Genomic DNA, 26,528 nt, shown 5'->3' on the forward strand with positions numbered 1-26,528 from the left:
AAAGAGAGTGAGTTCTTAGTGACAAAATAATTTAGTATTGGAAATTACAGACTTTCAGAGTCCAGTCAATTTTTCAAACCAATACTTGAACAATTTTAAAGAATCAGTGGAATTTCCAACTGAACATACCATATAGACATTTAAAAATGTGAGAGGAATGGAAATTTGGGATTATCCACATGGATTTGATCATTGAAGCAATATTGAATGGAATACTCAAATAAAACAATTTGTCATATAAACTGTATGACTTTTATGTAAAGTTTCAATAATAAGCCATAGTCATGATTAAAACAAAGCTTTGCCAAAGAAGTGAGAGTTGCAACAAAAAGACAGAGGGCCAAAGACAGACAGAAAACACTTGAATATAGTGATTATTAGGAAGAGGAGCCAGCAAATGAAAAAGAGAAAGATCAATTAGAAAAGTGGAAAAACCAAAGAAATTCACTATCATCAAAATAAAGAAATGAAAGAATTTTAGACAGGAGGCTATAGTCAGTAATATAAAATGACAAAATGTCAAGGAGCATGAAGAATTAGAAATGATCACTGGAATTTATCATTGGTAACATCTGAGAGAATGGTCCTAGTAAAGTGGTGGAAATACAAATTAGATTTTAGGACTTTAAGAAAGGAACAAAATGTGTATGAAGTCAAGGGAATAGATATAGCCCATATATTCAGGAAATTTTCTGAGAAAGAGAATAGTACCTAGAAAGAAGATCTGGTTTCTTATATGTTTTCTTGTCAAACAAAGGAGATGAGCATCTTCACAGGTAGGAGAGAAGAAGTTTCCTTAATCATCCATTCAATTAATCATTTAACAAACATTTGTTAAGTGCCTACTATATAGAGATAAAAATAAAACAATTCTTGCCCTGATTATATTTTCCTCGGATGAGAACTTTTTTCTTTAAAAATGAATTATTTTATATTATAATTAACAATTTATTTTTTCCTCAAATACATGTAAAACATTTTCAATATTCTTTTTAAAAAAAGATTTCTCTTCCAAATTCTGTCCCTTCCTATATACCTTTTGCCCTCTCTGAGAAAGCAAAAAAATTAATATAGCTTATATATGTGCAGTCATGCAAAATGTATTTCCATATTAGTCATGTTGTAAAATAAACACCAAAGGGGAAAAAATATGAAAAAGAAAATGGAAAATGATATGCTTTAATCTACATTTATATTGTATCAGTTTCTCTCTCTGGAAGTGGATAGCATTTTCTATCATGAGTCCTATACTGAATTGTTGAGAGTAGCTAAGTCATTCACAGGTGATCATTGTTTAGTATTGCTGTTACTTTGTACAGTATTCTCCTGGTTCTGTTCACTCCACTTTGCAATAATTCATGTAAATCTTTTCAGAGTTTTCTGAAATTAGCCGGTTTGCCATTTCTTATAGCATGACAGGTATCCATTCCAGTCATATACCAGAACTTATTCAGTTATTTTCCAATTGAGGGTCACCGCTAAATTTCCAATTCTTTGCCACCACCGAAAGACTGTTATAAATATTTCTTGTACAAATATTTCCTTTAATCTTTTAAAAAATCTCTTTTTTATACAGACCCAACAGTAGTATTGCTGAATCAAAGGATATTATAACCAATTTATGGCCTTTGGGGCATAGTTTTAAATTGCTCTTCAAAATGACTAGATCACAATTCCACCAACAATGAATAAATGTATCAGTTTTCCCACAACCTCTCCAATAGTTGTTCTTTATCTTTTCTGTCATATTAATCAACACACATATACACACACAAATATATATAAACTAAAGATGTCAGATGGTACTTCAGAGTTGCTTTAATTTGCATTTCTGTAATTAATAGTGATTTAGAACTTTTTCAAAATATAATAGCTTTGATTTCTTTGTGTGAAAATTGCCTATTCATATCCTTTGACCATTTATCAATTGGGAAATAATTTTATTCTACTTTTCTTTAGTTGCATGTCCAATTCATTGATATGCTCTTTCTCTATTTTATTTATAGAAGCATTTAGAGATAAAATTTTTCCTCTAAGAATTGCTTTGGCTATATCACACAAATTTTGGCATATTGTTTCATTATGGTCATTCTCTTTAATAGAATATTTAGTTCATGATTTATTGTTTGATCCATTTATTCTCTAAAATTAGATTATTTTCCAAATAATTTGTAATCTATGTTTTCACAGTTCTTTACTGAATATAATTTGTATTAAATTATATTATGAAAAAGATGTATTTAACATTTCTGATTTGCTGTGTTTGGTTGTGAGGTTTTTTAATATCTCAATGCAGTCAATTTTTGCATAGATTCTATTGTACCACTGAAAAAATATTACATTCCTTCTTATTTGCATATCTCTCCAGACATCTATCATAGCTAACTTTCCTAAAATCCTATTCATTTTTTTACCTTCTTTCTTTGTTAGATTTATATAGTTCTGAATGAGGCAAATTGAGGTCTTTAATATGATTTTATAACTTTTCCTTTATGAATTTGGATTTGAAGCTATTGAATATGAATGGTATTTAAAGTATATATGTTATTATATTCCTCCATCATTTATGATAACTTTTAGCAACTAGTTTTTCTGATCATCTCTTTTAATAAATTTTTTTTTGGTTTTTGATTTGTCTGAAATCATCATGATTGCTAACTCTCTCTTTTTTTTTTATGTCAGTTAAAGTATAATAGAATTACTCGGTGTGTGTCTTCTTCAAATGTTTTTTCTTAAACAATACATTATATGATTTTGATTTTTAATCTACTCTGCTATTTACTTCCATTTTATGAGTGAGTTCATCCTATTCACATTCACAGTTATGGTTACTGCTTATTTCCTTCTATGCCTTTTCCCCCCATTTATTCTTTTCTATTTCTGTCTTTGTCCCTCTTTCTCTGTCTCCTCTGTCTGTCTGTGTCTGAGTCTGTCTCTCTGTCTGTTTCTGTCTCTATCTCTCTGTCTCTCCCTCCCCCCACCTTTCCCCTGTCCTTCCTCAAAAGTGTTTTGCTTTGACAACAATCCTCCCCAAACTGCTCTCCTTTCTATCACTTATCTATCTTATCCTTATCTATCACTCCCTTCCTACTTCCCTATTAGGTAAGATAAATTTCTATACCCAACTGAGTGTGTATATTTACTCTCATTGAGACAATTCTGATGAGAATAAGGTTCAAGCTTGTCTAACAGTTCCATTATCTTCTTCACTGTTAAAGTTCTTTTGTGCCTCTTTTATGATGTAATTTATTCAATTCTACCTCCTTCTTTTTTCTTCCCCTCAGTGCATCCCTTTTCTCCCCTTAATTTTATTTTTATTTTTTGGATATACAATAATAGTTAACTCAGAGTCCTCTATTCCACTAAATAACCATTTCCTTCCTGAAAGATTGTGCTTACTTTTTCTGGGTAGGTGATTCTTGGTTATAATTCTAATTCCTTTATTTTTTAAGTTATCATATTCTAAGCTCTCTCATCCTTTAAATCAGAACATGATAAATCCTGATTTATCCTGACTGTTATCCATGATAATGGTATTGTTCCTTTTTGGGTGCTTGCAATATTTTTTCAACCTAGGAGCTTTGGAATTTGGCTATGATATTCCTGGGAGTTTTCATTTTGTGATCTCTTTCAGGAGGTGATTAGAGTATTCTTTCAATTTCTGTTTTATTCTATAGTTATAGGATATCAGGGCAGTTTTCCTTGATAATTTCTTGAAGTAGCATTGCTTTTAAAATCTTTTTATTTATTTAAAACTTAGATACAAAACAAAAAAAAATTGCTATGTACACAGCTGAACATGAGAGGATTTAGAACATAAAATAATAAATTTCCATTTCAAGAAAGTCTAAATAATAAATATTACACGTTGTGTTCTGAGCTTTCTATCTTTTCTTTGCTTCCTTGTCAGTTTTGTTTTGTTCTACGCTGTGAAATTTTTACTTTATTCTTTCCCCTCCTTTCCTTCCCCCCCCCCAGGCTATGATTAATTGTGGATATATATGTGTGTATGTGTGTGTGTATATATATATATATATATACACACACACACACACACACACACATACATACACATATACATACATACACACATATATGTATATGTAGACATTAATATACATGGATAACCTATAATCAGATAGGATTATGCTTGATTTTACAGGGTATGATATTTTTGGCTCCAACCCTTGTTCTTTTGTTCTTTGATTTATAGTGTTCCAATACCTGTGGTCTTTTAATGTAGCTGCTACCAGGTCTTGTGTGATTCTAACTATGGCTCTGGCATATTTGAATTTTTTTTTCTTGTTGCTTAAAATATTTTTTCTTTAACCTTGACATTTCAGAATTTGGCTTTGGTCTTCCGTTCCTGCAGGTTTTTCTTTAGGATCTCTTTCAGGTAGTGATTGGTAGGTTTTTTTCTATTTCTACTTTCTCCTTTTGTTCTAATATTTCAGGAAAATTTTCTTTAATTAGAAATTTTTTCTTGTATTATTGTATAAAGATTTTTTTATTGTAGCTTTCAGGTAGTTCAACTATTCTTATGTGTTTTTTTTTCCTTGATCTGTTCTGCAGATTGGTTGCTTTTCTTGTAAGATGGCACATATTCACTCATATTTTTTCATTCTTTATTATTTTGTTTTAGTATTTCTTGGTTTTGTTATAACTTTTATAACTTGGCATCTCCTTGCCCAATTCTAGATTTCAAGAAGTCATTTTTTTTTCAGATTTTTAAGATTCTGGATCTCCTTTTCTACTTATTGGATTTTTTTTCATAATCTTGTTTTTCTCAAATTCTCCCCCTCCTTCTCCTCTTACTCTTTGTCCTCCTCCTCCTTCTCTTCTTTTTTCTTTTTCTTTTTCTTCTTCTTTTTTTTTTTTTTTTTAGTTTTTCCTCAATCTCTCTCTTTTGATTTTTAAAGTTTTTCTATAATTTTTTGGGGGGCAGGTTACCATTTAATATTACTCTTTGTTATAGGAGAAACCTTTTTTTTGCTTCAATATACTCACTAGGTATATGCTGGTTCCTTCTCAACCAGGTCCTCTTCTTGGGAGCACAGCTGGGCCTAGAACTTCTTATTAATAGAGGTTCCCTCAAACTTCCTGTACTCTACACAACTGTTCAGGAGATGAAAATTCCTGTGTCTGAACCTGAGTCCACCATCCAACCCAGTTAGCCTCATGGTTTATTGCTTGCTTTTTCAAGTAGAACTAGCTTGAGTTTGTTTATATTTCAAAGAAATCAAACCTCTCTCTGTCCTTGTATCTTTTATTGGATCTTCTGTGATTATTGCAGGAAGACAATTGTTCTGAACCAATTCTTGATTGTTTTTACTGTTTTATGTTTACTCTGAGAAATTATTTTGTCTTGTTTGTGAGGAGAATCTGGAGAGCTTGGAGTTTTCTGACCTACCCCACCATTTTCCCAGAGTCTTCTCAGAAAATATTATTTTTAGACTTTTGATCATGGTTTTCTGGTAGTCCAATAATTCTTAAATTATCTCTTCTTCAATCATCTATTTTCTGGCTCAGTTGTTTTTCTGATGAAATACTTCATTTCCTTCTATTTTTCATTCTTTTGCTTTTTAAAATTGTTTCTTGATGTCTCACAAAGTCATTAGCTTCTACTTGCCCAATTTCAATTCTGAAAGAATTATTTTCCTCAGTGATCTTTTGTACTTCCTTTCCAGTTGGCCAATTCTATTTTTAAAAAAGTTGTTTTCTTCAGTAGATTTTTGTACCTCTTATTTCACTAGACTAATTCTGCTTTTTCAAGGATTCTTCTCTTCAGTGGGTTTTTGTATCTATTTTAATATTTGGCCTATGTTGTTTTTTAGTGTTATTTTCTTCAGTATTTTTTGTGGCTCCTTTTTCAAGTTGTTGAATCTTTTTTGTATCACTTTCATTTCTTTTCCTCATTTTTTCTCTGCTCTCTTATTTGATTTTTTAAAAATCCCTTTTGATTTTTTCTAGGACATGAGATCAATTCACACTTTTCTTTGAAGCTTTGCATACAATTGTTTTGACTTTGTTATCTTCTTCTGAGTGTGTGTTTTGATCTTCTTTGTCATCAGAGTAACTTTCTATGATTGGGTTCTTTTTATGTTTGCTCATTTTTGCCCAGTGTATTTCTTGACCTTTAATTTTATGTTAAAGTTGAAATTTGCTCCCAAAGTAGAGGAAAAACTGTTCTAAGTTTCAGGGCTTCATTTTTTCTTATTTAGTCATTTTTAAAATCTATCTATCTATCTACTCGTCTATCTATCTATCTATTTATTTGCTTATCTATCTATCTATCTATTTATTTTTGTTGTTGTGTTCAGTGCTAGTTCTGGGAGTTGTGAGTTTAAGTTCTTTCAATATGTATGATAAAGAAAAATGTGATTAATTCTCTCCTGGCTTATGCTCTGCTCTGTATGTGACCACAAGTACTCCTTTTCTGTCCTGAAACGGTGATCATGGTTCTGGCTCCTGCTTGTTTTCTTCTTTGCCCTGGATCCAGATCTGGACCCCTGGACTCAGACTTGGACCCCTGGACTTTGATTCAGTAGTATGTCTGGGCAATGAAACAGAGTCTTGTATCTAGTGCCAGAAAGAGATCTCATGTAATCTCCTTTTGCTTAGTTTTTCAACCCTCTTGCTATGTGTGGGCTGAGATCTCTGGAAATCACTGCCACTACCATTGATTTAGGAACTTCCAAGATCTGCTGATAGTTTCCCTGGGTGTGATCTGTGCTAGACAGTATTCTACTCTCATTCATACCTTTCTTGAGAACTATGTTATCTTGGGCTAGAAAATTGTTTCACTCCATCCTTTTGTTACTTCTACCATTCTAGAATTTGCTTTGAGGAATTATTTTAACATTATTGGGAGGGAAATTTGGGAGAGCTAAGGTGAGTCCCTGTCTTTACTCTGCCATCTTGGAAAAATAAATTATTTATAAAAATTTGAAGAGCTTAAATCTTTGGGGAAGCACTTAAATAAAATAATGTGGCAGACATACTAAAATTTATCTTTCATATAAAATCTCATTAATAAAACATAATCATGATTAAAACAAATATAAAACATTCATGTTTATTCAGTTACCTCCTTTTACCATTTGGAATATACCCAATGTACATATGCATGCCAATATATATCCTTAACTAAAGTCTTACACTTATGCTTATTGTGGTATTGATGAATCTACATTCTTAAAAGTAATATCAATAAAGTACAAAAATTGTTATTTTCCTGCCAAGATAAGAAGTTTTCCTGCATGAAATTGGTAATATCTATTCTTTGAGGACCAACCTGGCTAACAAAAGAGAAGTCCATCACCACATTGCTGTGGGGTAATGATGGTTTCAGCTGCAGGAATTTTCTTCAAGAATTATAATCTGCATCAGTGGAGGGAGTGCTCCCACATTGAAAGCAAAGTTACTTAACTTTTGTGGAAAATTCATGCCTAGATTTTGTAAATCAAATTGACAAAGTTCATATTAATATGTAATTTTGACTAACATATGTATGTTAAGTAACACACATGTGTTACTTTGGAAAGTAACTCCAAATTTCATTGTATTTTGACCTCTGAACTTTAAGTAATTGTTTAAAATGGGCTTCTGATTTTTTTAGGTTCTTCAGTGGCGAGCACATCAAGAAGAAGAAGCAAAGCTAGAATACAACATTATTATTAGAAGAAGAGAAAAAGAAAAGAAGGAGGAGAAACTTCGGAAAGAGAAAGAAATATTGCAGAGGGAAGAGGAGAAAAAAAAAGTATGTAATTTGCTAGTACTGTGAAAGAATTTGCTTAATTGCTGAAGTGAGTTTTGATTGATTTAGTATTCTTATAAACAATTCCTAATAATATTAAAAAGGTTAACAGGAAGAGTAGTATCCAGTTGAGTTAGTCTCATACTAACAAAACTAAGCTTGGATTACAACCATTAATCAATTACCCAGCAAAATTGAACATAATGTTTCAGGGAAAACATGGATATTCAATGAAATAGAAGACTTTCAAACTTTCCTGATGAAAAGGCCAGAAGTGAACAGAAAATTGGATCTTCAAATACAAGACTCAAGAGAAGTATAAAAAGGCAAACAGAATCTCCTCCCCAAACATGTTATTTAATAAAATTGTAAACTTTTTACATCCCGACATGGGAAGATGACACTGGTAACTCCTGACAATTTTATCTCTCTTAGGCAATAAGAAGGAGTACACATAGACATAGTCTAGATATAAGTTGACTTTGATGTGATGATTTAATCTAAAATTAAAGAGTTAAAAAAGAATTGTATGGTAAAAGAGCAAAGGAGATGCAGAATATAGTAAATTATATCACATGAAGAGGCACAAAAAACCTATTTTAGTAGAGGGAAAGAAGAGTTGGGTCAGTGAGCATTGTTTGAATCTAACTTTCATTGGATTTGGCTCAAAGAGGGAATATCATACACAATTTGATATATAAATTTATTTTACTCTATAAGAAGTAGGGGAAAGGAGAAAGATAAGGGAAGGAGGGAGAATGATAGAATGAAGGGCGGAAGGGAAGTAGGTGTTAAGAGTAAAACACTGGTTAGCTGAAAAGAAGTGAGTGAAAGAAGAAAGAGAAGTGTGAATGGTGAAAAATAATATGCAGGAAAATAAAATTAGTAATTATAACTGTGAGTATGAATGGAATGAACCCCTCCTCCCCAAGCAGAAGTGGATAGTAGAGTGGATTAAAAGCCAGAATCTTACAATATGTTGTTTACCAGAAATATATTTGAAACAGAGAGATACTCACAGAATAAAGGTAAAAGGCTGAAACAGGAAATAATAAAAGTAGGAGAAGCATTCTTGATTTCAGAAAAGAAAAAGCAAAATAGATCTAATTAAAAGAGATATGGAAGGAAACTACATCTTGCTAAAGGGTACCACAGACAATAACATAAATATTAAGCATATATAGCAGCCAAATTCCTAAAGATGAAATTAATTGAGTTATAGGAAGAGAGCAAACCTATAATAGGTAAATTTAACCACAGAATAAATAAGAAGTTGAGGAAGAGAATGGAATTTTAGAAAAGTTACATATGATAGACCTCTAGAGAAAACTGAATAGGGAGAGGAAGAAATATACCATTTAATCAACAATACATGGCACCTACACAAAAATTGACCATATATTAAGGCATAAAAAGGGCTATCACAAACATTTTTGCACATATGGGTCCCTTTCCCTCTTTAAGATCTCTTTGGGATATAAGATCAGTAGTAACACTGCTGGGTCAAAAGATATGCATAGTTTGATAACTTTTTGAGCATAGTTCCAAATGGTTAGATCCATTCACATGTTTCACCAATGATGTATCAGTGTCCCAGTTTTCCCACATCCTCTTCAACATTCATCATTATCTTGTCCTGTCATCTTAGCCAATCTGACTGGTGTGTAGTGGTATCTCAGAGTTGTCTTAATTTGCATTTCCCTGATCAATTAGTGATTTGGAGCACCTTTTCATATGACTAGAAATAGTTTCAATTTCATTGTCTGAAAATTGCTTGTTCATATCCTTTGACCATTTATCAACTAGAGAATGGCTTGATTTCTTATAAATTTGAGTCAATTCTCTATATATTTTAGAAATGAGGCCTTTATCAGAACCTTTGAATGTAAAAAAGTTTTCCCAGTTTATTGCTTCCCTTCTAATCTTGCTTGCATTAGTTTTATTTGTACAAAAACTTTTTAACTTAATATAATCAAAACTATCTATTTTGTGATCAATAATGATTTCTATTCTTCTTTGGTCACAAATTCCTTCTTCCTCCTCTCAGGTCTGAGAGGCAAACTATCCTGTGTTCTTCTAAATTTGTTTATAATATCATACTTTATGTCTATATCATGAACCCATTTTGACCTTATCTTGGTATACAGTGTTAGGTGTGGGTCAATGCCTAGTTTCTGCCTTACTAGTTTCCAATTTTCCCAACAGTTTTTTGTCAAATAGTGAATTTTTATCCCAAAATCTGGGGTCTTTTGGTTTGTCAAATACTAAATTGTTTGTTATTGTTATTGACTATTTTGTCCTGTGAACCTAACCTATTCCACTGATAAGCTAGTCTATTTCTTAGCCAGTACCAAATGGTTTTGATGATCGCTACTTTATAATATAGTTTTAGATCTGTTACAGCCAGGCCACCTTCATTTGATTTTTTTTCATTAGTTCCCCCGAAATTCTTGACCTTTTGTTCTTCCAGATGAATTTTGTTGTTATTTTTTTCTAGATTAGTAAAATAGTTTCTTGGGAATTTGATTGGTATAGCACTAAGTAAATAGGTTTAGGTAGTATTGTCACCTTTATTATATTCGCTTGACTTATTCAAGAGCATTTGATATTTTTCCAGCTTTTAAATCTGACTTTATTTGTGTGGAAAGTGTTTTGTAGTTTTGCTCATATAGTATCCTGACTTTCCTTTGGCAGATAGATTCCCAAATATTTTATACTATCAAGAGTTATTTTAAATGGAATTTCTCTTTGTAACTCTTGTTCTTGGATTTTGTTAGTGCTGTATAAAAATGTTAATAATTTATGTAGATTTTTTTTTTTTGTATCCTGCAACTTTGCTAAAGTTTTGAATTATTTCTAATAGCTTTTTAGTTGATTTTCTGGGTTTCTCTAAGTATACCATCGTATCATCTGCAAAAAAGTGATAATTTGGTTTCCTCATTACCTATTTTAATTCCTTTAATCTTTTTCTCACCTCTTATTGCCAAAGCCAAAGTATTTCTAATACAATATTGAATAAAAATGGTGATAATGGGTAACCTTGTTTCACTCCTGATCTTATTGGGAATGGTTCCAGTTTATCCCCATTACATATGATGCTTACTGATGGTTTTAAATAAATGCTACTGACTATTTTAAGAAAAACTCCATTTATTCCTATACTCTAGTGTTTTTTTTAATAGAACAGGTGTTGGATTTTATCAAATGCTTTTTGTGCATCTATTGAGATAATTATATGGTTTTTCTTAATTTGGTTATTGATAGAGTCAGTTATTCTAATAGTTTTCCTAATACTGAACAATCCCTGCATTCCTGTTATAAATCCTACTTGATCATGGTGTATTATCCTGGGGATGATTTTCTGTGACCTTTTTGGTAATATTTTATTTAATATTTTTGCATCAATATTCATTAAGGAGATTGGTCTATAATTTTCTTTCTCTATTTTCAACCTACCTGGTTTAGTATCAGTACCATGTCTGTGTCATAAAAGGAATTTGGTAGGACTCCTTCATTCCCTATTTTTTCAAAGAGTTTATATAATATTGGAGTTAATTATTCTTTTAAATGTTTGGTATAATTCACGTGTAAATCCATCTGGTCCTGGGGATTTTTTCTTATGGAGCTGATTAATAGTTTGTTCTATTTCTTCTTTTGAAATGGGACTATTTAAGTAATTTATTTCCTCCTCTGTTAATCTGGGCAATCTATATTTTTGTAGGTATTCCTCCATTTCACTTAGGTTAGGAAATTTATTGATATAAAGTTGGACAAAATAACTCCTAATTATTTCTCTAATTTTCTGTTTATTGGTGGAAGCTTCTTCCTTTTCATTTTTGAGACTAACAATTTGATTTTCCTCTTTCATTTTTCTAATCAAGTTAACTAAAAGTTTATCTATTTTGTTGGTTTTTTCATAAAATCAACTCAGTTTTATTTATTAATTGACTAGTTTTTTTTTTTTTTACTTTCAATTTTATTAATATCTCCTTTATTTTTAGAATTTCAAGTTTGGTATTTGATTGGGGAGTTTTAATTTGTTCTTTTTCCTTTTTTTTCTGTTACAATCCCCTTTCCATCTCTAATTCCTTTTTATATTATAACAGTAAAATTAAATTACATATGCACTCTTTATATATACCCATAACAGAAATACAATTCTCAAGACTTCTTTTTACCTTTTTATGTTTCTCTTGAGTTCTAGATTTGAGGTCAAATTTTTTGTTTAACTCTGATCTTTTCATCAGAAATAAATAGAACTCACCTGTTTCAGTCAATGCTCATCTTCCCTGGAAGAAAATGCTCAGTTTAACTGGGATAGTTTATTCTTTTCTGCATGGCTAGTTCCTTTGCCTTTCAGAATATCAGATTCCAGGCCCTTCAATCCTTTAAGTTGGAAGGTGCTAGATCCTGAATAATCTTACTGTGGCTCCTCTGTATTTGAATTATTTTTTTCTGGCTGCTTGTAATATTTTTTCCTTGGTCCGATAGTTCTGAAATTTAGCCATGGTATTCCTTGGAGTTTTAATTTTGGGGTCTCTTTCAGGAGGTGGTTGTTAAATTCTTTCAATGACTATTTTACTTTCTAATTCTATGACATCAGGACAGTTCTCTTTGATGATTTCTTGAAAAATAGTGTCTGGGCTCTTTTTTTCATCATGATTTTCAGGGAGCCCAATAATCCTTAGATTTCTCTCCTAGATCTATTTTCCAGGTCAGTCATTTTCCCAAGTAGGTATTTTATATTTTTTTCTATTTTTTCATTTTTTGGTTTTACTTGACTGATCCTTGATTTTCATTGAGTCATTTATTTCCATATGTTCAGTTCTAATTTTTAGTGAATTATTTTTTTCATTTACTTTTTTTTTTGTACAATTGAGTTTTTAAATGAGTTGTTTTGTTCTAATGTATTTTTTTTTCCATTTCACAAATTCTGTTTTTTAGGGAGTTGTTTGTTTTTCCATTTTGCCAAATCTATCTTTTAATGAGTTATATGCCTTTTCCAAACCCTCTTGCAAAATTTTCATTTCCTTTCCCCATTTTTCTTCTAGCTCTCTTTTAAGATCCTTTTAAATTTCTTTTAGGAGAGTCTTGTGTGGGGACCAATTTATATCACCCTTTGGGGCTTCATCTGGAAACAATCTGCTTTTAGTCTCCTCAGGGTTTGAAATCTGTTCTTCTCTTTCACCATAAAAACTATCTGTGGTCAGAGTTCTCTTTGCCTTTTACTGATTTTTTTTTTAAAGTTGGGATATGCTTTTAGGACAAGGGAGGTTTTCCAAGTTTCTAAGCTACAAGTGGCAGCATCTGTGCTGAGCCTGTGCTGACTCACTCCTGGTGCTAAGTGGGCATGGTCAAGTCCTGTGAGACTCCAACTTTTGGGGGTTCACTATTTAGCTTTTGTGTTTGTCTTGGATGTTTTGTAACTTCTCTGTTGATCTATTGGCTTGCAACTAGGGCAGAGTAATAAATACTGCTGTAAACTCCTCCCTTTATGTTCTCCACCATGCAGAGTCTGCACTTCCCTGCAGAGTCTGAACCTTGCCTCAGCTCTGTAAAGTGTGTGCTGGCATCCCTGCTTGGGCTGCTTGTTCCTGGTCACCTCTCTTCATGCCCAACCAAAACAGACCTTTTCTGGCAATCTTTGGAATTATCTAATTTCTTGCATTCCCAATATTTGTGGATTCTGTCAGTCTAGAACTAATTCGGAGGCTGAATTTGGTAATTAGCTAAGGGTCATGGGAGAAGATCAGAAAAAAAAAGCATATGTCCTCTCTGCCATCTTGGTTTCACCCCCATTAATGAACTTTTTAAGAAAAAAATTTCCAGGATCAAGAAGAATTTATAACTGAATTTTACCAAACATTTCAGTGATAAATAATAGCAATGCAATATAAACTGTTTGGAAAAATAGATGGAGTCCTGCCAAATTCCTTTTATGACACAAATATGGTGCTGTTCAGGGAACAGGAAGAGTTAAAACAGAAAAAGAAAATTATAGATTTCTTCCTAATGAATATTGATACAAAAATTTTAAATTAAATATTAACAAAAGATTATGGCAATTTATCACCAGGATAATACACCCTGACCAAGTGGAATTTATATCAAGAATGCAGGGAGGGTTCAATATTAGGAAAACTATCTGTATAATTGATTATATAAATAACAAAACTAACACACATCATATAATTATCTCAATAGATGCAAAAAGCTATTGACAAAATTCAAAGCCCATTCCAATTCAAAGGACCAGAGAGGATAATTAAATGGAGTTTTTATAAGATGATAAACAGCATCTATCTAAAACTATCAGCAAGCATTATATGTAATGATGATAAGCTAGAAATATTTCCAGTAAGGTCAGAGATGAAATAAAGATGCCTGTTATCATTATTATTATTCAATATTGTTTTAGAAATGTTAGCTTTAACAATTAGAAATGAAAAAGAAATGGAAAGAATTAGAAGAGATAAGAAAGAAACAAAACAATCATTCTTTGAAGATGATATGATTATATACTTAGAAAAGCCCAGAGAATCAACCAAAAAACTACTTGAAACAATTAACAATTTAACAAAGCCCAGCAGCAAGAGAAAGAAAGAAAAATCCCATATGAAATGATATGGGATATAAGTAATATAAAATATTTGGGAATCCATTTGCCAGGACAAGCTCAGGAACTATTCAAGCACGATTATATAATGCTGTTGAGAGAAATAAAGTTAGATGTAGAGAGTTGGAAAAATATCAATTGCTCATGAATAGGCTGAGCTAATATAATAAAAATGACAAATCTACCTAAATTAATCTATTATTCAGTGCTGTATTAATCAAATGACCAAAAAAGTACCTTATAGAGCCGGAAAAAAATAATAACAAAATTCATCTGAAAGAACAAAAGGTCAAAAATATCAAAGGAATTTACTGAAAAAAATGCAAAGGAAGGCAAACTAGCCACACCAGACTTAAAACAGTATTATAAAGTGGCAATCATCAAAATCCTTAGGTTCTGGCTAAGAAATAGAGTATTGTAGTAGTGGAATAGATTAAGTATGCAAGACACAGTAGTGAATGGTTATAGTAATCTACTGTTTGATAAGTGTAAAGATTCCAGCTTCTAGAGTAAGAACTCACTATTTGACAAAAATTGCTGGGAAAACTGGAAATTAGAATGACAGAAACTAGACATAGACCTACATCTCACATCCTATGCCAAGATGAGGTCAGAATGAATTCATGATTTAGACATAAAGGATAATACCATAAGCAAATTAGGAAATCAAAGTATAATTTACTTGTCAGATTTTTGGAAAAGGGAGGCATTTATGACCAAATAAGAAATAGAAAATATTATCAAATATAAGATGGATAAGTTTTATTACATTAAATTAAAAAGGTTTTGCACAAACAAAACCAAGATGAGAAGAGAAATACAAAGCTGGGAAAAATTTTTTTACAGCCAGTGTTTCTGATAAAGGTCTCTTTCTAAAATATGTAGATAAGTGAGTCAAAATTATAAGAAAACAAGCCATTCCTCAATTGATAAATGGTAAAAGAATATGAACAGGCAGTTTTCAGATAAATACATTAAAGCTATCTAGTCATACAAAAAGTGCTCTAAATCACTATTGATTAGAGAAATGCAAATTAAAATTTTTTGAAATTTTTGGCTATCAAATTGGCTATCTATCAAATCGGCTAAGATGATAGAAAAAGAATGTGTTGGAAGGGATGTGGCAAAATTGGGACACTTGATGAAGATGTGAATTGATGCAACCATTCTGGAAAGCAATTTGAAACAATGCCCAAAAGGCTACAAAAATGTACATACTTTTCGATCTAGCAATACCACTATTAGATCTTTATCCCAAAGAGCTCATGAAGAGGCAAAATGATCCACATATACAAAAATATTTATTGCAGGTCTTTTTTGATGACATAGAATTAGAAATTGAAGGAATGCCTTTCAACTTGAGGAATAGATGAACAAGTTGTGGTATAATTATTAAATAATAAATGATGAACAGGAAGATTTCAGAAAAATGTGAACTGATGCTGAGTAAAGTAAGGAAAACCAGGAAAACATTGTATATGGTAACAGCAACATTGTGTGATGATCAGCTATTGTAATATTCTTCTCTAAAATGCAATATTTTCTTGTTGGGGTTTTCTTGGGGTCTCTGGAGCAGCCTTTGTTTCAGTTCAGTAATCATCACAAGTGCAGCCAGGGATTAAAGTCCAAATCCTTTATTGTCTCTTTCCAAGTCTTGTCTCCTTTCCTGGGGCTCCATTAGCTTTCTTATAGTCCAGATCCTTTATTATCTCCTTCCTGGGGCTGGGCAGCTCTCTGGAGAGCCTTTCACTCTGGCCTTGGTTCTGAGAGCTTAAGCTTGAGCCTGCCTTCTCTGGCTTCTGAATCTCCCCGATTTCCAAGGGTTTCTGCTTCAGCCTCCAGTCACAACAAAGGTTGAAGATGGAATGAATCTGTCTCATCCTCTGAGAGCTTCTAGTACATTTGCCCTTTCTGAAGTTGAGAGGTTCTCCTTATATGCCCCACACTGAGTATACACCAATCATTATATCACTAGGAAACCATTATTTGTTGTAGGATTAAATCAATGCTAAACTAGATTTAACCATTGTCTCCTCAATTCCATTTAGTACCTTGTTTCAAGTTCTGGCCCATAACATCTCCTTGTAGGATTTAATCAATCATACTGAACCGTGCTAAATCAGATAACTATTGTCTCTATCAATTCCACTGACTTAGCACCTTGTTTTAAGTTCTGGCCTATAACAAACTATGATAGACTTAGCTCTTCTTAGCAATATGGTGATTCAAGACAATTCCAAAAGACCTGTAAGGGAATCCAAAAGACTCTGCATTCAGAGAAAGTACTATGGAAAATGAATGAATGTTAAAGTATGTTATTTTCACTTCCTAAAACTTGTTTTTAGTTTTTTCTTTTCTCGTGTTTTTTTTTCCTTTTGATCTGAGTTTCCTTTCACAATGTGACTAATATGCAAATATTTTTTAACATGATCATATATGTACAGTATATATTGGATTGTTTGCTATCTTGGGGAGGGAGAAGGCAAGGGAGAAAGGGAGAAAAAAATTGGAAGTCAAAATTTTACAAAAATGAATGTTAAAAAGTATCTTTACATGTAATTGAAAAAATCAAAATATTATGAAGTGAAAAAACAGACATTTTAACTTTTAGTATGGAAAAAAAGGTACTCTGCTAAACAAAGGCTTTAAAAGAAATGGAACATACTAACATACTTAGAAAGTGATGATGAGTATACTTTAGGGGAAATTCCTCTTTTATGTGATTATAGAAATGGCAACTGTTAGAATTGGAAGGGACTCTACATACCATCTACCCAAACCCTTCTTAAGAGTAGGCCTTTTAACCCTTAGTTATAACTTGTCTACATCTTGAAAAATAAATATAATACCTAATTTGGGCCTTACTTTCAGTCTTTCTAATTTGGTAAGACCTAGAATCTACACTCCACTAGCAGACCTTTCAAAGAACCATTCATTTCCATGCCAGTATGAGGTATTAGGACTTGATGGAGGAATAATTGTATATATCTGATTAATTCAGAATTTGTGGTATTTTTCAAGTAATCATATGATCAATAACATGCATTTTCTCAGTAGTCATTTCTAGTCATTGTCCAAATGATCCCTCTCTAGATTTCAATGGACAAAGAATTATGTATGTCTTTCCTTAGCAGGTCACTTTTTCTCCATTAACAATATCGTATTGTATTAACTTGTTTTTTTTTTAAATTGTGTCAGCAAATATTTTAATGCTTCATGAAGCATTTTCTATAGATAGAAAATGATATGCACAATTGATGTATTCTTTTTATGATGATTTAACCTAGAAATGACATTGTCAGCTGTTATATATATCTGACCAAGAACAAATCTCAAATCTCAAAAAAAATTTAATCGAATGTTTCATCTCAGTCTCCAATAAGATAGCTGAGAGTTACCAAAAATTTATAAAATATACCAAATATCTCAAGAACCTATTCTGAGGAAGGACATACTTGGTTGGTATTGTCAGATGTACTAATGTTATTTCAAAGAATGTGTATGTGCTACAGAACTCTGTAGAATATCTGCAACCTGTTTTCTGAGATGATTATACAGCACTGGGGAAATAAATACTTTGAATATAAAATGTTTTCTTCATGAAATTAAATAAGATAGGTCAAATTCCTCTCAGAGAAAGCAAGTTTTTCTAAAGTCTTTGATATGCAAATCAAACCAGAAGCAGAGATTCTACAAATAAATGAGGCCAGTCTTGACCAAGATCTTCTATATGTAAATTAAATATGAATGTTAATATGCAAATCAAGCATGAACTTCAATGAAGACTAAGTGAACTTCAGAATTTTAAAAGACTAAACAAAGATTTAGTGTAAGTGTTACACAAGGTTAGCAAAACAATTGCATGATTGTTATGATTTATAATTCCTTGGAAAGAAGCACCAAATAAAGGCAATATTAGGATGATAAATTGATCTCCTATTAGAACTACCATAGGGAAATATCAGTACAATAGCTTTGGTTTAATCCACCAAAACCTTAGGACCCTCATAAAGTAGAAAATTTATTTTGATTGGGAACTAAAGATTGCAAATGGGTTTTGGTGAGCAGTGGGGAAGAGAATATGTATAACTATAGATATAAGTATATACATATACATATATGTATAGAAAGAAAACAAGAAAAATTATTGATTATGGGCATCATAAAGTATGAATACATGAGGAAAAAGGGAGATGCAAGAAAGGAGAATGAATAATCTATACACACTAGTAGTTTAATATTGAGTGGGTTACATGGATCACTTGAAGCCATTGAAAAATTTAAAGAGGTAATAGTAGAAATTTAAGAAACATAGTTAGTAATTTGTTGAGGTAAGGTGTGGTTTTATTTAGAAGTGTCTATAAATGTATAAAAACTAAGCTTAGACTAATAATGAATTAATGTAGCCAATTCTTCTTACTGAAAATTAGAGTACAGAATAATATATGAGAAGGGAATACAAATATATCAGTTATAACTTTGAATATAAATTGATTTAATCCCCCTATAAAACATAAAAGGGTTTCAAAATAGATTAAAATGCAATACTTAATAATATGTTGTCTATTAAGACAACTATTAAGACACTTAAGACAGAAAGTCTCATAGATATAAAATGACAGTTTGGATGAAAATTTACTAAAGTTTAAAAAGCCAGGAGTTGAAGCCATCATAACAGATGAAATAAATTCAAATAAAAAAAATCGTTTAAGTGAGATATACTTGAGAACTGTATCATGCCTAAAGGTAAGATGGATAGCTAAAGCGTTTTTTTTTTAATTTGAGGCAATATGATGAATTCAAAGTATAGAAAATTTTCATTTATGCAAAAATGTAATTATAACTCATAGACTCAGATTAAATATAATAATGATATAATATTGGTGCTAATGACGATGATGATAATGATGATAGCTAACATGGTATGTATTAGGTGCTAGGCATTGTGCTAAGTGCTTTAGAATTATTATCTAATTTGATCTTCAGAACAACTCTAACAGGTAGATGTATTATTATCCTCATTTAACAGATGAGGAAACTGAAGAAGCAGAGTTAAGCTGCTTGTCCAAGGTCACACATATAGTAAGTATCTGAGAACTATTTTGGTCTCTAGTCTTATTGACTTTAGGCCAGCTCTATCTTCACTAAACTACTTAACTCTCTTGACCATAGTCACATAATATTTTCAAAAGCTGTATTGGAAGCCATGACTTTATGAAACGAAGGCAGCACTGATGGAAATGAATGATGGAAACATCATGATGGTTTTTAAAGAGATCATATCCATATCTAAAGTCACAGAAATGAATTTATTTCAAATTGCAAAAACACGTAGAAAAAACTTCTTAGGTTAAATGGCTTTCTGTCTTATTTGCCTCTTTCTCATCAGAATGGAATGAATCTTGTATACATGGTCTTTTTATAGTGTAAAATTACAATCTTGCTGCAAAATTAAATTGCTTTATATATTGCTATGACCAAAAATTTCATCTTCAAGTTCCTAGCCAATACTGACAATAAAACTCTCCATATTTAACTTGTCTTATCTGTGAAAAATACACATACTCTGTTGCCAGGATAATATCTGAAGCCTTTATAGAATGGCAGAGGATGCCAGAATTTATGCTTCACTAGAATAGTTATTAAGAAGTCAGGGTCACAAAGAAGAACTAGAGATCATTATTGATCACAAAATAGAAAATTTTGATTATATCAAATTGAAAAGTTTTTGTACAAACAAAACTAATGCAGACAAGATTAGAAGGGAAGCAATAAATTGGGAAAAAATTTTTACAGTCAAAGGTTCTGATAAAGGCCTCATCTCCAGAATATATAGAGGATTGATGCTAATTTATAAGAAATCAAACCATTGTCCAATTGATAAATGGTCAAAGGATATGAACAGACAACTCTCAGACAAAGAAATTGAAACTATTTCTAGCCATATGAAAAGATACCCCAAGTCATTATTAATCAGAGAAATGCAAATTAAGAAAACTCTGAGATACTACTATATACCTGTCAGATTGGCTAGAATGACAGGGAAAGATAATGCGGAATGTTGAAGGTGATGTGGGAAAACTGGGACACTGATACATTGTTAGTGGAATTGTGAATACATCCAGCCATTCTGGAGAGTGATTTGGAACTATGCTCAAAAAGTTATCAAACTGTGCATACCCTTTGATCCAGCAATGTTTCTACTGGGCTTATATCCCAAAGAAATCTTAAAGAAGGGAAAGGGGCCTATATGTGCATGAATGTTTGTGTCAGGTCTCTTTGTAGTGGCCAGAAACTGGAAACTGAATGGATGCCCATCAATTGGAGAATGGCTGAATAAATTGTGGTATATGAATATTATCGAATATTATTGTTCGGTAAGAAATGACCAGCAGGATGATTTCAGAAAGACTGGCAGAGATTTACATGAACTGATGATGAGTGAAATGAGCAAGACCAGAAGATCATTATATACTTCAACAACAATACTATATGATGATCAATTCTGATGGATATGGCCATCTCCAGCAATGAGATGAACCAAATCAGTTCCAATAGAGCAGTAATGAATTGAACCAGCTACACTTAGTGAAAGAACTCTGGGAGATAACTATGAACCATTACATAGAATTCCCAATCCCTATATTTTTGTCTGCCTACATTTTTGATTTCCTTCACAGGCTAATAGTACACTATTTCAAAGTCTGATTCTTTTTGTACAGCAAAATAACTGTTAGGACATGTATATTTATATTGTATTTATACTTTTTATATTTAACATATATTGGTCAACCTGCCATCAGGGGGAGGGTATGGGGGGGAAGGAGGGGAAAAATTGGAACAAAAGGTTTGGCAATTGTCAATGCTATAAAATTACCCATGCATATAACTTGTAAATAAAAAGCTATAATAAAAAAATACTTTAAAAAAAAAAAGAAGAAGAAGTCATGGTCACCCAAACCACAATCTTTTAACTAAACTGTTCTCACCTAATTGCTATAGCAAGGTGAACTCAGCTTCTACCTTAGTCATAAAAGTTCTCGAACAAATCATCTCTCATATGTATGCTACAATCATAACAAAATTCCTCGTTGAATGCAACCACAGCTTTATCTCTGTTAAATGACTATGCTTATTAATGTCTAGGAAAGCATTAAACAAAGACGGATTGTCATAAAATTAAATTTTGACATGTCATCTCAGATTTCCAGTGCAGAGTATTATAGACCTAGGATTTCTTTTTTACTTGTCCTACTGTTATGGTATTGGCATTGTGGTGATCTTCTCACATGACTTTTAAAATCAAGAGATTTCTTGCAAAGAAGCAGGAAAAAAAACCAAAACTATCCATTCCCCAGTGCATTAGCATGAGAAAAAGAATAATCTGAATTAGCCAAGAACTGCCAATACAATTACATGTGTGTGTGTGTGTGTGTGTTTACACACACACACACACACACACACACACACACACACACAGAAAGAGAGAGAAGTAGCTCATTTTATTACTCTTTACAGATATTGCATATCAAGGAAATCTATTGGTTCCATTTTTTCCCAATAATATGTGCTCCCATTGTGTCTTTGTGTCACATTTTGATAATTTTCACAATATTTCAATTTTTTTTCATTATGATTATATCTATTATAGTGATCTGTGGTCTTTATGTTACTTTTATAATTATTTTGGGATGCCACAACTGTTTCTATATAGGACTGCAAACAATTGATAAATGTGTATGTTCTGATTGCAATATCTTCTCCGCCATTCCTCTCTCTCTCCTCCTACTCAGGCCTCCCCACTCCCAAGGTATAGCAATATTAAAATTAGTTCAGTTAATAACCTTACAATGCTTTTTTAATTATTGAAGTGAAAGGAAGAGTTAGTTGGTAAGGCAAACTTCATTGTTGTCTTGTTTTAAGAAATTGTCATAGTCACTTCAGCAATCATTCTCCTGATCAATCAGCAGCCATCAACATTGGGGCAAGACCATCCACAAAAAAAAAAAAAAAAAAAAAAAAAAAAAAAAAAAAGATAATGACTTGCTGAAGGATGGTTAGCATTTTTAAGCAATTAAGTTTAAAAAATGTACTTGCCTTAATTTAAAAATACTTTATATTTTTAATACAATTACTGCATATTCTATATAGTATGGTATAAGCATAAATTTTATATGGACTGTGAAATCAAAAAATTCATGTGACTTACTTTATTGTTATATGACACCCAAATGATACATGACTGGCTCTATGCTAATTTTAGGCACAGTCAGAAGTTAACCCACAATTTATTTTTACTGTTGAGAGATGATGGTTTATTCCATTTTGTTGGGAGCTTGGGAATCTTAATGTTAACAATCTCATGAGTAGCCTATTGAGTATGGCCATTGTGGGAACTATATACTCAATCTGGATGAATGGTTTATCTACCCTCTAGAAGCTTTTGTTTACAGTTGATATTGTGCCAGTTGTATTAGGGCATGGAACATTAGAGAAAACTATTTAATGAAATCCATTATTACATAAAAGATATCAACCTAGCAATCCATACAGGAAAAAATGGATGAAAAATGGCTATTCTTTAGACTTCATAAATTTGGAAGGCCAACCCACTGAAGAATTGTACTAATATTTAGAGATAGCAGTGCAGATGAATGAAAAAAAAAATGATTGCCTATTATGTGCCAGGCACGATGCTAAACAATGTGGTTAAAAATACAAAAGCGAGATAGTCCCTGCTTCTAGGATCTTATATTCTAGTAGAATATAATAGCATATATTATATAAAGAAATGGTATTTTGCCCTAGGAAGAATATTTTGCTGTGGGAAGTTACATGGATTTTAAGTGAAACCATAAAAGGTTGACAAAATCTAAGACAAACTCCAATTTCTTTGTGGATGGCTACATGATATGTGAAGCTGGAAAGATGTAGTATAATAGATGAATTTGCATTAGTTAATCAAAACAACTCAACTTTAAAGCAAAGGTTCAAAACTGAGGGGATCCTCTCCCTTTTAGAAGATTATGATTTTTAGAGGTTAGATGTAAAGGTTGATCATTCTGGATAGAAAAAGAGGAGATTGGATTTCATGTGGGAAATTTCTGAGTGTCTTTCTTATAGCATCTAAGATCCAAAATGAATCGGAGAGACCATCCAATTCAACTTTATCTGACCAAGAATACTTTCTAATGCAAATCCAACAATAATCATGGTGGTGTGGTGGGGGGTTTGTGAGGCAGTTGGGGTTAAGTGACTTGTCCAGGGTCACATACCTAGAAAGTTTTAAGTATCTGAGGCCAGATTTGAACTCAGGTACTCCTGACTTCAGGGCTGGTGCTCTCTATCCACTATGCCATCTAGCTGCCTCTTAATAATCTTTGGGGAAAAAAAAACCTACAGTAAGAGAAAATTCTACTTCTCTAGGAAGTCCATTACATTTTGGGATAATTTGAATTTTTTTTTCATGTATCAAATCTAAATTTCTTTCTTTGCAACTTTAATCTATTATTCCTATTTCTGCTATCAAGGGTTAAAGAGTACAAGTCCAAATTCTTCTTTCATTGGAGATCCCTTCAATCATAGCTCTCATTTCATCTAAGTCTTCTCTTCTACAGGCCTCTACAATATCCTTCCTTCTACTGATTGTTTTTCTTCAATCTCCTCACCATCCTTGTAACTTCCCTACTAGATACGCTCTAGTCCATTTTTTTTTTTTTTAGAACTTTTTCCTGCCATATAGTCCCACATTTTAAATTCCCCTTGTAATGCATGTTGGTAGTTTTTGAAATGCCACAGTCTTCAAAGACTAAACAATACAAGTGCCAAAAGACAATGGAGAGATATATGGCAAGCATCAGTAGATTGCAGTTTATTTTCCACTCAGTTCCCTCCCTTGTTACAACAACAACAATACCAACAACAACAAATTAAAGCTTGCACATAATGAGCTCTATAAACAATAGTCTGAACTCCAATCCCTCCCAAAGGTGGGGCACGTGTATTATCTGTACTGACCATAACAAATACTCAGAATTTATCTTTTTTATAATGATCTTTTCATTTACATTTTTAAAGCATAGTATATATTTTTTCTTGTCTCTTTTTCTGGGGAATTTCTTTTATCAATGATGCCTATGGGGCTCAAATTACAAACAAAACCTGTGGTCTGTACTATTCTTAAGACCCTAGGAATTTGTGGGTAGGTACTAATATATGTGGTTGTTGTTGGTCTAACTTTCATGGAACTTGTCACATTCTCTCTCTCCCTCAGGGTGCCTGCTGCTTCAGCTAGGTTGATTTACCTATTTTCTGAGTAGAATTTGGTCAGCTGTTGATGGGGATGACTAGCTTTTTATCCACAAAAAAGAAATTGTGCCTTATTTTCTCTATCTAGTATCTAGTGCAGTGCTGTATATCTTTGTTTAATGAAATTTGTATTAATGTGTTGGATTCATTTTTGTATGTGCTCTATTTGCTGATATGTAATTATGAGATTATATGTATTATTCCTAATCCTTATGTCATTATTCTCTCCTTTTAATGAGTTGCAGAATATTCTCTTGGATATCTTTCACTATAATTCTTTCTGTATTATACCTGTTGTTTCCTATAGAATCTAATTTGAATTTTATTTGGGTATTTTTCTCTGCTCTCTATTTTTATTTTGCTTGATCAAATCAGCATGTCTTGAGTTTAGCATGTTCTTTCCTCATTCTCCTAATTCACATTATTCTTAGCCCAAAGCCCATCTTCTTGATGGTTTTTAAACTAGAGATGTTTTCATTGAGAATCCCTTGTACACACATAGTCTAGGTGTTCTAATTTAGGTAGGTGTATCACATGATGTTTTTCCACAGCTTTAGATGACTCAGAATCTGCAAAGAATTTGAACAGCTGCTCCTTCCTGAACCCTAACATCTCACAGAGTAGATGAACTAATATTGTACTATCGTTAATGATAACATTTTCTGCTGCTTACCCTTTTCAAGTCATGAGCAGGTGTCCATATTCCCCCTAAGACATTCTCACCACCCCATCACATTGTACTAATACATAAATGCTTTCAAAAGTATTAGTTTTAGGGTTTAGCTCAAGTGGCTGTTTATCACCCTAATCTTGTGTGGCAAAGAGAAGTCTTAGATTTTTAGGATCATTATATTGAAATGATACCTAGATGCAAGTTGTTTTTCTTCTTTACTTTTTATCCCCCTCCAATACTATACAGGTATTCTATCTTCTACTTAATTGCTCACAAATGTCAGCCATTGTCTTTCCTGATAACTACCATCCTTTCTCCTCCATTCCCCTTTACCTTTTTTTTCTTCTCTGTTTTTCTTTCTCAGCAATGTACTGGAGAGAGAAAGAAGCATGGTAGGGAGAAAAGGAGTAGGAAAGAGTGCTGGGGGGCATGTATGGGAGTCATTTCTAAGAAACTGCCTCCATGCCATGTAGTTACTGTAAGATGAGATTACTGTTTTATCACTTCTGATTGTCACTATAATAGCTTGGATTCTTGAAAAAAGCAGACCAAAGCTAAAATCATTGGTTTATTCTTGGAAAACTGGCCATGATTTCTATGAGATTCTGAGAGCTAAAATATGATAAAGCAAGGAAGGGGTCAGATAAGATCTGTGGGCAAGGCTGAGCAGCATGAGTTTTGTTTCCTTAGTATTTCTCACATTCACCTCTCTGTATTCATATCACAACTATCCTAATTGAAGCTGTCATCTCTTCTAATGTTTATAATTGCAACAGATTCCTAATTCATCCTCCTGCTACCAGTCTTTCTCCATCCAATCTATTCTTCAAAAAATCTGCAAAACTGATCTTCCTAAAACACAGGTCTGACTAGATCATTCATCACTGCCCTACTCAAGAAGCTTCAATGTCTCCCCATTGCCTAGAACATGGAATATAAACTCTTTACCTGGTGTTAAGGTAGAAATTTATTGAATCAATCAATTACCCCATTCTACTTAAAGTGAGTGATAAAATGGTTGCTAATGTAACCATGTGAGAACACTTCTTAAATCAATATATTAATCATGGACTTTAGATTAAATACAAAAATATCCTTGATCAATTTCAATGTCCTCAAGAGCTATTAGATCAACTGGGGTGATTTTGTATAGGAATTGTGTTGAGATTGATTAA

General features: G+C 32.3%; 1 protein-coding gene across 1 annotated transcript in view; it reads left to right on the forward strand.

Annotated features, from left to right (window-relative positions):
- The window catches only part of CCDC148 (coiled-coil domain containing 148), a 279,517-nt gene that overhangs the window by 189,606 nt on the left and 63,383 nt on the right, over window positions 1–26,528 (forward strand). Inside the window, exon 11 of the mRNA XM_031960644.1 lies at window positions 7,619–7,759. Coding sequence (XP_031816504.1) covers window positions 7,619–7,759 — 141 coding nt within the window. The remainder of the gene's footprint in view (window positions 1–7,618; window positions 7,760–26,528) is intronic.

This window comes from Sarcophilus harrisii, chromosome 3 (assembly GCF_902635505.1).
Source record: "Sarcophilus harrisii chromosome 3, mSarHar1.11, whole genome shotgun sequence".
NCBI lineage: Eukaryota > Metazoa > Chordata > Mammalia > Dasyuromorphia > Dasyuridae > Sarcophilus > Sarcophilus harrisii.